Source organism: Sitophilus oryzae, unplaced genomic scaffold, assembly GCF_002938485.1.
Source record: "Sitophilus oryzae breed Bouriz unplaced genomic scaffold, Soryzae_2.0 scaffold_577_pilon_pilon, whole genome shotgun sequence".
Classification (NCBI taxonomy): Eukaryota; Metazoa; Arthropoda; class Insecta; order Coleoptera; family Curculionidae; genus Sitophilus; species Sitophilus oryzae.
In genome coordinates, this window is record NW_022147170.1 from 549841 (window position 1) to 567800 (window position 17960).

General features: G+C 31.3%; 1 protein-coding gene across 2 annotated transcripts; it reads left to right on the forward strand.

Moving 5' to 3' along the window:
* The first annotated feature begins 972 nt into the window (after positions 1–972).
* LOC115887571 (vanin-like protein 3) lies at positions 973–17471 on the forward strand. 2 transcript variants are annotated; one of them, XM_030907030.1, is made up of 8 exons: positions 973–1284; positions 1474–1602; positions 5379–5671; positions 10514–10725; positions 10788–10892; positions 12602–12787; positions 12853–13120; positions 17089–17471. In XM_030907030.1, exons 1-8 carry the CDS (start codon positions 1207–1209, stop codon positions 17447–17449), a joined length of 1632 nt encoding a protein of 543 aa, XP_030762890.1. In that variant the 5' UTR covers positions 973–1206; the 3' UTR covers positions 17450–17471. The 2 variants fall into 2 exon arrangements, with proteins under 2 accessions (XP_030762890.1, XP_030762889.1); XM_030907029.1 differs by lacking the exon at positions 17089–17471 and adding an exon at positions 15658–16040 and having other exon boundaries at positions 978–1284.
* Positions 17472–17960: the final 489 nt, after the last annotated feature.

The window sequence follows — 17960 nt, forward strand, 5'->3', positions numbered from 1 at the left end:
GAAAATTGAGCTCCAGACACCGATATTAGTTTTCGCCTATCTCCTATAGAAAGGGTGTTTCCATTTAAAAACGTCGAATTTGACTCACCCTGTACAGTATTGAGCTTCTTTAACCAGTTCTGAGCTCGGGGTTGGCGGATAAAGATCATGCTCCCCATTCCCAAGTGGATAGTTGGAAGGTGGCCTTTCGGAAATAGCAAATATATGTGCTTGCGGATTATAAGCAAACTGATTCAAAAATGAATAAAGAAGGAAGAGTCAGTATTTTGAAATCTTTAAAGAAATTCTGGCAGTGAGTTCTACTGTTCAGGCTTCAGGCCCAATAAATATCGAACGGCTCTCTTTTGAAGTTTGAAATAATACGATCAAATTTTATCGCGCAGCAAGTACCCCAGAATGGAAGGGCATAAGGAACGTGCGACTCAAAAAGGGCATAATAGACTATTCTAGAGGTTGATAAGTTAAGTTCCTTAGAAACTGGTTTTAGCGCAAAACAAGCAGCGCTTAGTTTCTTTGATAAAGCTTTGATGAGCAAGTCCCATTTTAACGAGTTATCTACAAGTCCTAAGAATTTTACACCTCTTCATTCTTTATTCATTCATTAGTTTATAATCATCTGCTGATTATGCTAACATGGTTAGCGAAACGCGCGTCCAGTGTAAAAGTAAAAGTGTTTTGGTGTACTGTGGTGATTTAGTATTTTATTTTGCAAGGTAGAAGTTGGTAGGGGTTACCGGGTGGTCTGTATCGTCGCTGGAAACATAGGAAATCAACGGGTCAGCCAATATTTGACCAGTTCAAAATTTGAATTTGCACCACCCGGTATATATGTTTTTACTACACTATCCTTCCTGTATGTTTACGAGATTGTCCAGCGTACTTGACTTTTCCTTTATGCTGAACATGTTGTCACTCTGTTGTTTGCGTCAATGCGCTAGAATTACCAAATATGATCCTATTTTGATAAACTGTAGATGTTTTATTTTGATAGTTCCTATTTTCATACGAAATTCCTAAGGATATTCCTTAGCGACAAGATTTTTAAAGATAAGAATTGTAAATTTTTATTATTGTTATTGATGGTGATGTATCAAATTACAGACAGATAAATCTACTACAGAAGTATTTAAAGATAAACATAATTATTTATTGAGTCTAGCATTACTCGAAAAGTTAATTACATTCTTAGATTAAGGTAGTGTAATAATGTATTCCACGAAATTTAGCATAACATGTATTTTTATTTTTAACGTTTTCTGTAATATTCAATTTATATTTGCGCAGGTAAGTAAATACTGGCATTTTAATGATGTTATTAATTTTGAAGTTATAGGATCTAGGATCATAATATAATTTTTAAAAATTAATAAGTGTTATAAATCTTCTTGGCGCAGAAAAAATATATGTTTTTTATTATAGATTGCATATTAGAATTTTAAATTCAAAGATGTTTGACAAGGTTTTGACTTTCAGGATTCAACATATACTGTTACTGTAGTCGAGTATGGACCCAATCTAAACTATTCTTTATCTCCTGAAGAAAGATTAGAATTTAACACAAGAAACTATGTTGATATTATTGCTAAAGCGACAGAAAACAAGGTAAATATTTTTCAAAGATGAAGTATAAATAGCGTAAACAACCCTGTTGACTATGTATACAGGGTGCTACAGATTCGCGGTACGAGCATTGGTATCTCGGTAACCGTAATAGATACGAACATGATTAAATTGGGGCAAAGTTGCGCTTTAGAATGTCACGAAGATGCCATCAAAAAAGTTTTGGAAATTTCAAGCATTGAGTTTTTTGGAAAAAACGGATTTTTTTGAAAATCAATTTTATTTTTTCCTGTCGTTATTTTTTAGAAAATCAAAAAACTAATTGCACATTCTCATAGCCACTTTATTAGGGCTATCTGATGGTATTTTTAGATTTTCAAATTAGCTAATAATTTGTGAGATGCAGAGGCCAAATTATTTTTTTTTAAATATGGACCTGCATTTTTTATTTCAGATTTTAAAAGACCTCGGTCTCCTGAGTACAATGATATGCCACACTTGATACTTTTTTTTTGTTTTTGGTAAAACAATAAAAAAAAATATTTAATTGTTATTTAAAATAATTTCAAATCCTACTCTGTTTTTTTAATTTATATAATCTGATTATATTCAGCACAACAATATTGATCAGCGCTAATTACATTGAATAAAGAAAACCAATAAAAATAATTTTGGACATTTGAAATCAATACATTTCAACATTAAGAGTACAAAAACAATTAACGAGTAATAAAAACAATTAAAGAGTACAAAATGCATTCGGAAGTATAAGAAGATCTGTTCAAAGAGCTATAAAAAAGATTGAACGAAAAATAAATTTGTGCATTATGGAGTAATATGGTGGTAACCCTTTCGAACATGCAGAGCATTACAAACTAGTTTGTAGAAATTTATAATAACTAAGATTAATATTACGCATATTATTAGATCGTACACTGGGATTTCAAATTAACAATAAAAAAAAGTTAAAAATAATTGATATCTTTAAATTGCTGACCTGGATATTAATTATTTGAATCTTGCAAGACGTGATTTTCCTTATTCAATGTTAATTAACGCTGATCAATATTGTTGTGCTGAATATAATCAGATTAAATAAATTAAAAAAGCTGAAATTATTTTAAATAACAATTAAATAGTTTTTTTTATTGTTAAGGTATCCAAAACAAAAAAAAGTATCAAGTATGGCATATCATTGTACTCCGGAGACCGAAGTCTTTCAAAACTTCAAATATAAAATGCAGGTATTTAAAAAAATTAAGTTGGCCTCTGTATCTCACAAATTATAAGCTAATTTGAAAATCTAAAAATACCCTAATAAAGTGGTTATGAGAATGTGCAATTAGTTTTTTGATTCTCTAAAAATTAACGACAGGAAAAAATAAAATTGATTTTCAAAAAAATCCGTTTTTTCCAAAAAACTCAGCAATCCTCGAAATTTTTAAAACTTTTTTTATGGCATCTTGGTGAACTTGCCAAGGAGCAACTTTGCCCCAATTTAACCATCTTCGTATCTATTACGGTTTCCGAGATGCCAATGCTCGTACCTCGAATTTGTAGCACCCTGTATATTTGGAATAAGGTCTAACCAAAAATCTATTCTCTTTCTTTCTCTAACAAATGAGTTTTACTTTTTATGGAATATGTCATTAATATGAATTTTTCAAATAAGTGCCATACATCATAGGTTTCGGGACCTAAAATTCTTAATAAAAAATCATATATATAGGCATATTTAAAAAAAATAATGATGATAGCAGCTCAAAGACAAAACGTCGGTTTAAAATCTGATAAGACCATCTTTTAGAACAAAAGAAGTTCATGAGAATGTGAAATTTATTTGTCATATCAATTCAAATAGAGTTATAAAAAAATAGAAATTAAATCGCAAAAATATCCCGTTTTTTTTTCAAAAATCTTCGGAAGTATTTGGAATTTTTTTTGCAAAATTTTAAGGTTTGCTTTTTCTTGCCTCCATTTAACTGATCTCCTCTAATTTCCGAGAAGTTGTGAATTTGAGAGATTCTGTACACGGAATATAATAATTGGGACACCCTGTATTATAATACTTAACTATTCAATGAACGCTTTTAATAAAATAAGGTTTTTGTATTCAAAGACAAGCACAGACTCAAAGAGAATATTTTTTATAGGTACTCTAAATTATCCTATAAATGCCAATTTTTGGTTATCTGATTCTTAACTTTATCCTAATTAAGTCCCACATGGGTACATTTCAAAGTTATTAACATAATGTCAAATACAGGAATACAAAAACGATGTAGTTGTTTACGATTTTTTTTAATTAGGTATTAAAAAATAAAAACTATCCTACCTTAATCAAACAGCTCTGAAAACACCATTACCACTAATTTAAAAGTCAATTACACTTTTCACTATATTTACTATATTATACAACCCTTTAATATTCTAGTAAATTCAGAGAAACTAACACTAAATTAAAAGAAATTATTAAGAAATCACGTGTTGTGTACATATCTTTTTGTTGAGCGCGGAGAAAAATATTATTTAACTTTTTTTGTTAAACTTTAGTGACAGTTGCTAAGGTGACGCGTTTGCAAAGCCCACTACGTTGGACCTGCATTCAAAACAGCAATTATTATAGAAATTAAAAATACGTTTTAATTATTTTAAGAAAACAATTAATGTTTTTATGTTGCTTGATATGGTATACCTGCGTTTATGCAAATATAATGTACTAAAAGTCAATATTTAGTGTTATGTGTATTAGTAAATGAGATGGGGGAGATTCTATTTCATTTTTTGTTTAATATTTTTGCTCCAATATTAGATTATTATAAAATCTGATTGTATGAAACAGAATAAAGGAATATTTCTTTGTTCTTTGATATGTGTGCTTAAAATATGCGCATATTTCATACTACACGGTGTCCTATACTTATGCATATAAAATGTTGTACTAAAAATAAGTATTTAGTATTATGTATAATAACAAATGAAATGGGAGAGCTTCTACTCCAAAAAAATCCTATTACATCTTAGGATATTTTTTACGATTTCTTTTTTATATTTTCCTGGTTCTATTTTAAGATATGAAAATTCAAATTTCACATTCCTAATGCTACTTTTCCTGCTCTACAAGTTCATGTTATTAGATTTTTAATCTGACTTTTTGTTTCTTAGCAATCATTATCAACAGATTATCTACTTCATTTTTTTTAAATACGGACGTGGATTTTTTATTTCCTCTTTTAAAAGATTTTTGCCTTCCTAAAACAATGGTGTATCACACTTGTAGAATATAGAATGAGTGGAAGGGGGGTTAATCACCACGATCTATTGTGATCCTTTTTCTTCAGTTATAATTAATTCATCATGCAGTCTATAACTCATCATACATGGGGATCTTGTTGTTGTAGGGGAGACAGCATATTTCCCATCCTCCTCTGACAATAACTGTTCATCTTCCGAGGAGTGGACATCTATCACCTTCACAGTCAAGGCGCTTGTCTCCGGCTCAGGTACCCTCGAGATGGAGGCAGGAGGATCTGTCTCCATTTTCTGCATTTAACTTGGTCTCTCTTTAGACCTGATACCGTATACTGGTGTTGTCCCAAATCTATAACATATGGTATATCTCTCTTTTTCTATTGCCTCCTCGGATTCGAGGTCAATTCCTATTGTAAGGACCTGACCATGGCCCTCCTCCCCCTAGTTGGTAACTCGCCAACTCGAAGTCCACTGGCCACGACACTACAGCCAGGACCATAGTAAACACTTGTCAATATTTAAAAATAAAATTAAAAATAAATCTCTAAAATTCTGTAAATTTTTAGGATATGGATCTAATTATTTTTCCAGAATCTACACTAACGTACCTTAACAGTTATGCCACTACAGCAGCCACACTACCACCTTTATACGACGTAGTTTTATGCAATTATAGTGAAGACAGCTATTCGAAATTTCTAGAAGAGTTTTCCTGTGCAGCAATAAAATACAACGTTACAATTGTTATCAATTTAACAGAAAAAGATAAATGTGACACTAGCACGAACTGCGATGAAACTGATCACATATTTTATAATACCAACGTTGTGTTTGGTACCAACGGTAGCCTGTTAGCTAGGTAACATTTATTTGTATTTAGTTTTTGCTCTATGTGTAAAAATATTAATAAAAATACGGCCAGACTCATTTGCCAATTTTGTAAATCAGTCAGGCTTGCTTTTGACTATAGTTTATGATAGTATCAAATGATACGTTAATTTTCAAGAATGGGAAAATAAGAGTTAGGTACGGATTTCAAGAATCTGTCAAGTTTATGCATCCGCAAATTTTCACACAGGCTGACTTTCTTCCGCTTGGGATGTGCCAGACTGTTATTTTCATTAATAAAATGATTCACTTTAAGAAATGGCAAATATTTATGACTGGAAAAATAAGTGGAAGTTTTTAGTTTCTTATCTAGCGACCCATCAGAAAATTTTAGCCATACTCACAAATTGTCATTTAATGTCACCATCTGAACATACTTTTATAAAGAGTGTTTCAAAAAACATGTGCCATCTCTCGTGAGGAAATTCTTCACATAAAAATAAGACATATTTTTCATATGAACATAGGTCCGATTCTACTTTGCTTCGTAGCTACAGGATGTTAAAGTCTTAATAATTTTTCGATGTATTATAATTTCCTTCCATGTACTTTTAGTGGTCGCAGTGGCGGACTAAGCCTGTCGGGGACCCGGGGCGGCGAAGCTAAATGTGGCCCCCGGTCTGTTTAGATAATGATATACTTCTAATGCAAATTTTGTAAAGATGAAATAACATACGTATAATGGTTGACAAAATTCAAGTATTTATACAGGGTGTCCCAGTCTGAGCGTGCATTAGAAGTTTCTAGAGAACTACAATATCTAGATCGGAGATTTTTTGCACATCATTGTTTCACAACGAGATCTATCGATTAAAAACATTTTCAATATGGCGGCAATTCCGGGTACCGGAAGTTGACAGCAACTTTCTTATTTTAAACGGGTGCCCTCATTTTTTACATACTTAAATTCTCTGTAAAATTTTATGAATTTTAATATTAAACACTCTATACCTAACGTTAACTGTTTTTGAGAAAAAAATATTTATAATTTTTGGACAAAAAAAACTTCTTATCAAAAGTATGTGTATAGCCAGTATAGCCTAAATGTCAAATTTAGTCATTACCACAGCCACTGTGCCGTAAAGAGAAGACATGTGGCTATCTATTTCAAAAATTAAATTGTATCTGAATAAAGCATTATTGTGGCCGAATGTCATATAATAATGGCCGCAGCGGTCATGGAATTGAGCGATTAAAAAATTATCATAAATCATTTTTTTCAAATGGAAATCCACTTTTTTTATTAGTTACTTTTTGACTATACATATTCCTATACCGAAAATAAATCGTTCTTAAGTTATTTAAGATTTAGTTAAAAACATATATATTTAAAGCATATATTTTTCTTGATTTTAACCAGTAGGCCTATGACTTTAAACGTCAAGTAATATAAAACAATAGATCTGAGATCTGACCATGTCATATTGTAGAATTTTTTTCAAAAATCAGTATATTCTCCATCATTATTTCCAAGCCAACTTTGAGCTGTTTTTTTTTCGATCATATGGTATATTATTAATAATATCAACTATTAGATATCTCTAAAGATCGAAAATACGAGATATATTTTTATAAATACACTTTTTAAACTTTTAAAGCAGCAGTATTTATAATATAAGAAATTCAAATTATTCGTGTTAACTCAAAAGCTCAAAAACGATTACATCAATTTTTTAAAGCTTATAATAATACTTTTAAATCGATAAACGAATGCAATTTGATGTAATAAAACTAAATAGTCGACTAAAGTAGAGGTGGCAAAATTAAATAATTAAATAATAATTCACAAAACTCTAATATTTATAATCATCTGCTCATGATATTAACATGGTTAGCGAAATGGGCGTATTATAGTGCAAAAATAAAGTGTTTTGGTGTATTGTGGTGAATTAGTGTTTTATTTTGCTGTTGTAACACCAAATGTTCCAACCCCAACTGTAATAAATTAAAGGGATTAAATTATTGAAATCCCCAAGCGAATGTTCGCATGTATTTAATGGCAACTTATGATGACAAAGTGATGGAAATACCGGTTCCACAAATTAGCCGCGTTACTTTCGCGACCGTTCCAGGGAAACACCGCTACAAAATATCAGATTCGAGGGGCCCCTTCGCTGTCTCAGACTCGTGGCCCTCGTTATACTAAAGACGGCAGTACTCACCATCGCGCATCGGTTAGAAAGCTAGAATACAAGTTATGCTGTGCACTGGTTGTAATTTAAAATGTTTATTTAGTAAAAATAAATAATGAAACCATTGAAATATAACTTAAAAGCTAAAATAAATAAATTCAAGTTTATATTCATAATTATTGTAATCTTTAAAATCATAAAAAATAATAAAAATTATTCGATATTTCAAACAAAGAAAATTACCCCTTGATTTAATTTCCTAAATAGAAAATGCCATTGAGAATTACTGGGGCCTGATAATTGATAATTATTTTACATACATATATTAATTATTTTGAATACTCCACCTACAAATTGCTTCATAACTACTGAACACATATTGGTCTTGTTTGCCAGTTGAATAAAAAATTACTTATTGAGATTTGGAGGCCCCCTACAAAACGGGGCCCGGGGCGGACCGCTCCTTCCGCCCCCTCTTAGTCCGCCACTGGTGGTTCGAATGAAATTTGGAGGGTAAAAGCTTTGGTAAAAGTTACTATAAGTCCTTATACTATGCTATAAGTGCTACATATTTTAATACTAAAAAAGTGTCCATAAATTCATCAGGGACGTGCATATGGGTTATCACTGGAATATTTTTCAAACAAAAACATATGCGCCTGTGACTTTTTTCTTTTTGTATCAAAATTGTGTAGGCCGTTTAATGCCAATTAAAAGTTACCTCTTAATATTTTGTGGAATTCGGTCTCCTTGATGAGATAAACGAAATTTTATTAATCATTTAATAATTTAAAAAATTAATAAATTATATATTTTAACTAATTTATTATTAAATATTATTACTATTAATTATTATTACTATTAGCCCAACCTACAGAAATTTCAAATAAAAAAATACAGGTATTTAAGAATTTAAGATATTACAAAAAACCTACCTAATTTTAAAAAGTTTTAACATCCTGTAATTCTAAAACTATGCATCTCCATACCCATGTTTATAGGAACTTTTTTTCATATTTTTTGATGAGGAATCAATGAATACTTATTTAGAACTTTCGCAAGTTAATAATATTAAAATTTTTAAATTGTTGCTTTTAAGGCTTTCATCAAAACAAATTAATAAAATAGCGTTTATCTCATCAAGGAGGCCGAAATCGACAAAATATCAAGGGACAATTTTAATCGGCATTAAACTGCTTACACTATTTCGATAACAAGAGAAAGAATACAGTGGCGTACATGTTTTTTTTTAGAAAAATATTCAAGTGATAACCCATATCCACGTCCCTGGTGAATATATCGACACTTTTTTAGCATTAAAATATGTCGCATTTATAGTAACTTTTACCCTCAAAATTTCATTCAAAACTCTAAAAGGACTTGGTAGAAAATTACAATAAATCGAAAAAATTTTAAGACTTTAACACGCTGTAGCTACGAAACAAAGCAGAATCGGACCTATGTTGATATGAAAAATAAATTTTATTTTTACGTGAGGAATCTCCCCACGAGAGATGGCACATGTTTTTTGAAACACCCTGTATATTTTCCCACTGGGAAAATAAATACAAAAAAAATTCACTGCCTCCTAGACTATAAAAATATTCAAGCAGCTAAAAAGACATTGCTTAACATATCCAGTACTATTTACGTAACGTACAGGGTGATTCAAACTTCCCGCCCTTGGCTTATAACAGGAAAAGGAAAACTGCAGATGCAAGTTTCGAAGACAGGATGCGAATGGCAGTGTGTAAGGTATATTTTTTCGTATTTAAACATTTTTCAACTTTTTTCAAAATGGTGGAAATGACGTCAAAAAAAATATTTTTTTCACAAAGTCATCATTTTTTTTTTCATATTCTGAAAGGACATATTTTTTAAACAACTTTCATTAAAAAAGTTTTTCTTTATCTTTATTTCTTCACAAGCTATGAGACTCTAAAGATGAAATTTTTAAATAAATCTCAACTTACCCCTTCAGCCAAATTCATTGCAATATTAATATGTTATTTTCAATTTTTTTATTTTATTACATTATGTCGTTTTTTGTTTTAAACAATAACTTTGCATTAATTGTTAATAATGTTAATTTACCAAAAAAAGATACTAATGACAAAATATTATTTGGTTTAATCAACTTAAAACGATCATTTGTTACAACTTAACAAGTATAGCTAAAGACGTGAGAAATATAAAATAACACGGCGACCGGTGCTATCCCCAAGTCTATTCCTATATCTGTACAACTGTACCTGGCCGACTTAATTCTTATCACGGGGTGAGTTGAGATTTATTAAAAAAATTTAAATTTAGAGTCCCATAGCTTGTAACCAAATAAAGATAGCGAAAAACTTTTTTAATGAAAGTTGTTTAAAAAAACATGTTCTTTCAGAATATGAAAAAAATGACGACTTTGTGAAAAAAATATTTTTTTGACGTCATTTTCACCATTTTCAAAAAAGTTCAAAAATGTTTAAATACGAAAAAATATACCTTACACACAGCCTTTCAAATCCTATCTTCGAAATTTGTATTTGCAGTTTTCCTTTTCCTGTTATAAGCCAAGGACGGGAAGTTTGAATCACCTTGTACTTATTTATTTTCTGTGTGTACTTATTTGTAACTCAATTTTTGCGCAGAAATGTGTTTTGCAATACATAATTTATTTCTATCTTTCTTAGGTATCGAAAATTTAACCTATTTGGAGAATATGGCAAGAGCAAACCTGCTTATCCGGATATTTCAATCTTCAAAATTCGAAACTCCTCATTTGGACTCATGACATGCTTTGACATTCAGTTTACTACGCCAGCGTTCAATCTAACACGTCAACATCAGGTTGAAAATATCATATTTCCTTTGAATTGGATATCAGAGTTACCCTTTTTAACAGGTATTAGTTCATTTCATTGAATACCTATATGTATATTATATTTTTTTTATAAATATATTTAGCGTTGCAAACTGAACAGATGTGGGCACAGGAGCTCGATGTGGTGCTTTTGGCTTCTGGATCTAGTAATCCTAGTAGGGGAGCTGGTGGATCTGGGATATTTTTAGGTAGGTATTAAAAAAAATTACCTATTCTATGACTTCTATGTAAAATAAGGCGAATACACCTAATTTATCCGTGCAGTATATAGCTTATAGCATACGGTAAGCAAAACGCACTGGAAAGCACATATTACTATGGCAAATATTGGAACCAACGTTGGAGGACATTTGATCCATAGTGTGGAGAGTCATCTTAAATTTAGATACTTTAAAAAATAATCTTTACTATAGCAAATAATTTAAAACCAGAAATTGTGGCCAGAAATGGAAGGGACATAGAAACAAAAATTATAAAGAAAACAAATAAAGAAAAGATATATAGAAATATAGAGGCAAGTTCTTAAACCATATTGCTTTGCAAAAAAGTTAAAATTTTTTTTAATTTTTTCTGATTGAATGGTTGTGACTATGACGAATATTTTGTTTGATCTCTTTAATACCTTATAAAAAAATTTCATACTTTTATTAACATTATTTAAACAGAAATATATCAGTTTTTTAAAAGCCTTGCAAATGGTACGATTCAGGAAACCGGTTGTCAAAGTCGTACCCCTATGCTATCTGTATCCTACTTACCATGTACCACCGAATAATAAAACCGTTATAAAAACCATTAACACTGAATAATAAAACCGTTATTAAACCGTTATATTATTATTCGGTGCATGTACTTACCATCTGAAATATATCTAAAACATATCTACATACATATTCATTACTACCATAATTAATAGAGTGGTTTAAGAAAATCACATCAGGTTTTGACTTGTAATAAATATCATCATCAAGCTATCATCTTAATAAACTCATTTTTCAAATCATAATATTTCTCTTCTTTGGCGACTCTACTATAGTTCAATTTGTAGTTCAGTTGTACCTCAAATCACCATCGTGTAGACATTTTGGTCTGTAGACCAAAGGTTTTCTCTACACCACCAAAATGCATAAGCATTTGCTATACTTACAGCTTTCCTGTACAATTTCTCTATTATATCTGCTACTCTCCTAAATCGTACTGGTCCCAATTGAGCAACTATAGAGAGGTACTGTTTAGGCAACATCATTAAAAATAACAAAGCACATTATGTAGCAGTTTTTTTAAAAGGAAGTACATCAATCATGCTAAATGTAAGACAACATTCTCTAGAGAGAAAAATACACAACAATCATTAATCACATTCCGTCTAGCCATATAAAATCACTTACCATAAGGTACCATAAGCCATCCAAATATTAGAGCACAGGCAGAAAGAATCTTTGATATGTATTTTTTTCTAAAACCACTTACCCTTTATGGTATTGTGTGAGTATACACTCACACAAGGTATACTCACACAAGGTATACCCTTTAATAATACTTACTTGCTTACTTGCTGATGAGTAATTGACACGCATCAGAAGATGGTTAAGCAAGGCGTTTTCTTTCATGAGCTTTTCTGTGTCTGAAAAGCCCTATACATAGGTGATGTTACCTCTCTTCCGCAATCTGGACATTCAAGAACCTCATTAGTTTGTTGCCCCTTTACTTTTTGGTTATCGTTGTTAACTGAGTTTACAATTCTCTATTACGTTCTATTGTGCTATTGCCTTTAATAATAACCAGATATTGAGTCGGTATCTATATCAAGATGGTTAGTGAAGGGCTGTGGTCTTATCTGGGATATTTTTTATTTAGGCATATATCATTAATTACCATTAAATTATTCAATTTGTAGGAAAAAATGGTCCTTTGGAACAAGTCATTCTAAGCAACTCCAGTACCAAAATACTTTCACATCAAGTTTCAAAAGATGCCATATCTACTAATATATCTCTTGTTGAAGGTACTAACGATACTGACGTTGACAATATTGCCAAAACCTTGGATGATTTTTTTATGTTAGTAGACCCAACGATTGCAGGTAAATCAAATTCTTAGGTTTTATATTTAAGGCCATTTTAATGTATAGATTACTCTTCGTTTTAGAACATAATTTTAAAGTATTAAACACTAACGAAAATAGCGTTACGGAAACGGTTTGCCATGGAGATGAAATAAATGTTCTGTGCTGTAATTTTAATGTATCAGTTACAGTGAACGAGAAGATAGAAAATAATAATGATTATGACAGTTATACTTATTTATTAGTAGCTTTCAGCGGAGTTAGAACTTTCTCTGGATTTTACTATGGAGGAATTGAACAATGTGGCGTGGTAGCTTGCTTAAATGAAACAGTTTCTTCTTGTGGACGAAGGTAAATATAGGTATCAAGGAATAATTAATGATAAATAATAATTATTATAGGTACATCATTATCATTATCTGCAGCTTATTTCCAGTTATAGTTTACATATTTAGATAATCTCTTTGTAATTGGGTTCATTGTTGTCTATTGGTGGATATGCGGGTCCAACTTATTCCTGGTAATTTCCTAGTATCATGGTCCCATAGTTAGATCTTTTTCTAGGTCTCTTAAGAGTCTATTTTACTATAGTCCGAAAAAGTACCAAAATAAGCGTTCGGCATTTAACGTTCTATACAGGGTCCGGAAATAGTGCGTCCGGCATCTCTAGCTCCTAGAATAAAAAACCTGGGAATTTTGTTTAAGTGCAAACCTAAAGTATGCACGAGGATGTATTTCAGGAAAATATTTTAACTTCTATAGGGTGGCTCAAAAAAGTGTGAGTGGATCAGGATTATTTTTTTTAAATGGAACACCCTGTATATTATTGCATTTTTAGCTTCCTTTTATGTCACTTTACATAATCCCAAGACAAGAGTAAATATATTTCGATAATTTCAGAGATATTAATAAATATATAAAATTTATATATTTTTCAGCTTTTCTTAAAAAAATTATTAATAATACCAAGAACTGTCCTGAAATCAAAACTATATTAGATATTTACTTTAGATGGTCTGCACTTACTTGCTATAAATATGAAAATCGTATATCATACATGATGTTCAAAATTCTACGCCAAACATTCTAAAATATAAAATAATTTTCTCTTCGTTTTTTTTAAATGGAACACCCTGTATATTATTTCTTCAATAGATGGATAATTAAAAAATGAACATTTTTTGTATTTAGAGTATTTCAAAATTTTTAACGGTTTCGAAGATATTCCCGGTTGTGCATTTCATATGGCATTTTCAGTAGTAAATTTTTATCAGTCACCCAACGATTTTTCTCTCGTATTTTACCATTGAAAGCGCCATATGAAATAGTACTGCGTGTATCCGGAAAACTATTAAAAATTTTGAAATACTTTAAATACAAAAAATGTTCATTTTTTAATTCTCCATCTAATAAAAAAATAATATACAGGGTGTTCCATTTAAAAAATCGAAGAAAAGTTATTTTATATTTTTGAAAGTTTGGTGTAGAATATTGAACATCCTGTATAATTTACGATTACCATATTTATAGCAAAGTAAGTACACGTAAGTATAAGTAAGTATTTTTAATATTTTTTTTAAGAAGGGTTGAAAAATATATATTTTTATAACTATCTAAATTGATTTACTCATATCTTAGAATTATGTAATGTGATCTGAAAGGAAGCCAAAAATGCAGTAATATGCAGGGTGTTCAATTTAAAAAAAATCATCCAGATTCACTAACACTTTTTTGAGCCACCCTATAGAAGTTAAAATATTTTCCGGAAATACATCCTGGTACACAGTACGTCTGTTCGTTCTGTAGCTACGGGGTATCCGTGAGAGGGGAAACGATATGCTCTCGATGTTTTTCGTAAAAAAATAGACGACGCCTACCATCAATAAAAATTCAACAAATTTGCAAGTAGCCAATAAAATGAGTGGGCAGAGCGATTTGCGGTGACGTACTCGTTAAGTTGACGTATAAAATAAATTGCTGTTTATTTAAATATTTTTTGTCCGCATTCCTTTCATAGACACAAATCCAGTAGACGTACTGTACTTTAGGTTTGCACTTAAACAAAATTCCCAAGTTTTCTATTCTAGGAGCTACAGATGCTCGACGCACTATTGCCGGACCCTGTATAAAACTGGCTAGGTGTTTTTAAACAAATGAAGAAGGAAATTAATGATAAATGATTATACTATATCCGTATTGTAGCATATTTTTAGACAACTTCTGTATTTTTAAGATTTGGATGGTCAAACATCAACAAAATATTCCTTATATTTTGACTAACTTTACTTGAAAATAAAGGCATAATTTAAAATTCCGTTACTATGCGGAAATAGATTGATGTTTTCTGATTACAGTGATATATAATTTATATGGTTTTGTAACAAATTGCTCGCTATTTTATCGCAAATGCTGAAGCTCTGCAAACCTTAATGAAACCTTAATCAAAGCACATGTGTATGGAATTTTGGGTATGGCTTAACATGATAGGATCGGGCTCAGTCTCAGATTTCTGACATATAATATATATTTCCTTCGGCCACACACCCGCTTTACCCGACCCCTGAGAGCGACCCGAACAGTACAGCGTAATAGACTCCTTAATTCCTCGTGGGTACCATTCTGTAACTTTTGTAGTCCATCTGTTAACGGTCTTTCGTTCCAGGTGTCCTGCCCATTACTACTTGAGGGATTTGATTTTGTGGATGACATATATTACCTGTATCTTTTGTCGTATCAACTCTATTTCTTTACGGACTTTTTGTTGTTATTCCCAGCATATTTTGTTCTATCGAGCGTTATCCAGATTAGTCTTAACAGCAAAAAGGAGATGTTAACATTTAATTTATTTACTTTAATTTTTAGAAATTATTATCTTATTCTTTTTTCAGGTTTAGTAATTATTCTAACGTAATTTGGCCATTAACAATCAATTCCATCAATATAACTGGTAATTTTTCATCGTCAGAAAACAAAATTCAATTTCCAACGACATTGCTGAGTTCCATTTATCCGCTGCCCGTATCTCATTATACCTGGGATTATGAAACTAGGGACTCTCAGATTATAAAACGGTTAGAGTTAAATAAACCACAAAGCAGACTTTTAGCGTTTGGAATATACGGAAGGGACTTCAGCAGAGATTGGGATCCATTAAGGAATAACACCGGAAATGACGGAAGTGGCAGTAATGTTGTGAAGGGTAGCCTGATTTCACTGTTCTTGTTAGTTGTTGTATCATTAATTTTATAAATAAACAAGTATATTCATCAAATAGCCTACTTCTGTAATAGAATTAATATTAAAAAATGTCCAAAAAAGTCCTATGGGCATTTTACTAGTGATGGGAAAAACCATTGACTTAAAATAAAAAATATATATTATAATATATTATTTTAAGTCTATGGGAAATACCGATTAATTTCAATAATCGAGTACTCGAGTTTCAAGCGATTTCAATAACCGAGCGATCGCTCGAGCGAAATATCGCTCGTATTTAAAAATAGGATTTTCGCCCGTCGCTTGTTGTACTCGTAACGCCAAGCAGTAAGTTGCGCGCGCAGAGCATAAATATACAGGGTGGCCTAACGAAAACGTTCCGCAACGCATAACAGCCAGGGTAATTTTTTTTTTCAGAAAATTCAAAAACACGTCAATTTTGTTTGTGAGGGGGACAACTTTTGCCCCAAAAATGATTCCTTATGTTTTGACTAACTTTTCTTGAAAATAAAGGCATAATTTAAAATTCCGTTACAATACAGAAATAAATTGATGTTTTCTGATTACAGTTATATATAATTTATATGGTTTTGGAACAAATTGCTCGCTATTTTATCGCAAATGCTAAAGCTCTGCAAACCTTAATGAAACCTTAATCAAAGCACATGTGTATGGAATTTTGGGTATGGCTTAACATGATAGGATCGGGCTCAGTCTCAGATTTCTGACATATAATATATATTTCATTCGGCCACACACCCGCTTTACCCGACCCCTGAGAGCGACCCGAACAGTACAGGGTAATAGACTCTTTAATTCCTCGTGGGTACCATTCTGTAACTTTTGTAGTCCATCTGTTATCGGCCTTTCGTGCCAGGTGTCCTGCCCATTACTACTTGAGGGATTTGATTTTGTGGATGACATATATTACCTGTATCTTTTGTCGTATCAACTCTATTTCTTTACGGACTTTTTGTTTTTATTCCCAGCATATTTTGGTCTATCGAGCGTTATCCAGATTAGTCTTAACAGCAAAAAGGAGATATTAACATTTAGTTTATTTACTTTAATTTTTAGAAATTATTATCTTATTCTTTTTTCAGGTTTAGTAATTACTCTAACGTAATTTGGCCACTAACAATCAATTCTATCAATATAACTGGTAATTTTTCATCGTCAGAAAACAAAATTCAATTTCCAACGACATTGCTGAGTTCCATTCATCCGCTGCCCGTATCTCATTATACCTGGGATTATGAAACTAGGGACTCTCAGATTATAAAACGGTTAGAGTTAAATAAACCACAAAGCAGACTTTTAGCTTTTGGTATATACGGAAGAGATTTTAGTAGAGATTGGGATCCATTAAGGAATAATACTGGAAATGACGGAAGTGGCAGTAATGTTGTGAAGGGTAGCCTGATGTCACTGTTCTTGTTAGTTGTTGTATCATTAATTTTATAAATAAATAAGTATTTTCATCAAATATCCTACTTCTGTAACAGAATTATTATTAAAAAAAATCTATACCTATGTATGTGGCGGATTCATCTCTTCAAAAAAGTCCTATGGGCATTTCATCACTTGCACTGTCGAGAAATATACGAAACAAAATACACTCACCGGCAAAAAAAACCGGCCACTAAAAACTAGTCCCAATTTCAAAGTTGGATTTCTCGTGAACCACTCATTAGGTTTTGATGATTTTTTTTTAAATGTTAAATTAATTCCTTCTTAACGGATGCTACGTCAGAAATTTTTATTCCGAATTTATTATGAGCATATATAGGGCACAACAATAAGACGAAGTTTTTTGCCCAAATTTTGTAACACCCTGTAGGGTGCAGCAGCTGTAGTAGCTATTGCTAAATCAAACCACATTGTAGCCTCATCTTTTGTGAGTATTTTGATTTTTTAATTACGACATTATCTCTGTTTGTATTGGAGATACGCTGCTTTAAAACAAACGCTTCGA

Coding starts and splice junctions, on each gene's coding strand:
- LOC115887571 (XM_030907030.1), top strand. CDS start 1,207: ATGTATTCCACGAAATTTAGCATAACATGTATTTTTATTTTTAACGTT. Junction 10,726..10,787: donor AGAGTTACCCTTTTTAACAG/GTATTAGTTCAT, acceptor AAATATATTTAG/CGTTGCAAACTGAACAGATG. Junction 12,788..12,852: donor AGTAGACCCAACGATTGCAG/GTAAATCAAATT, acceptor TCTTCGTTTTAG/AACATAATTTTAAAGTATTA.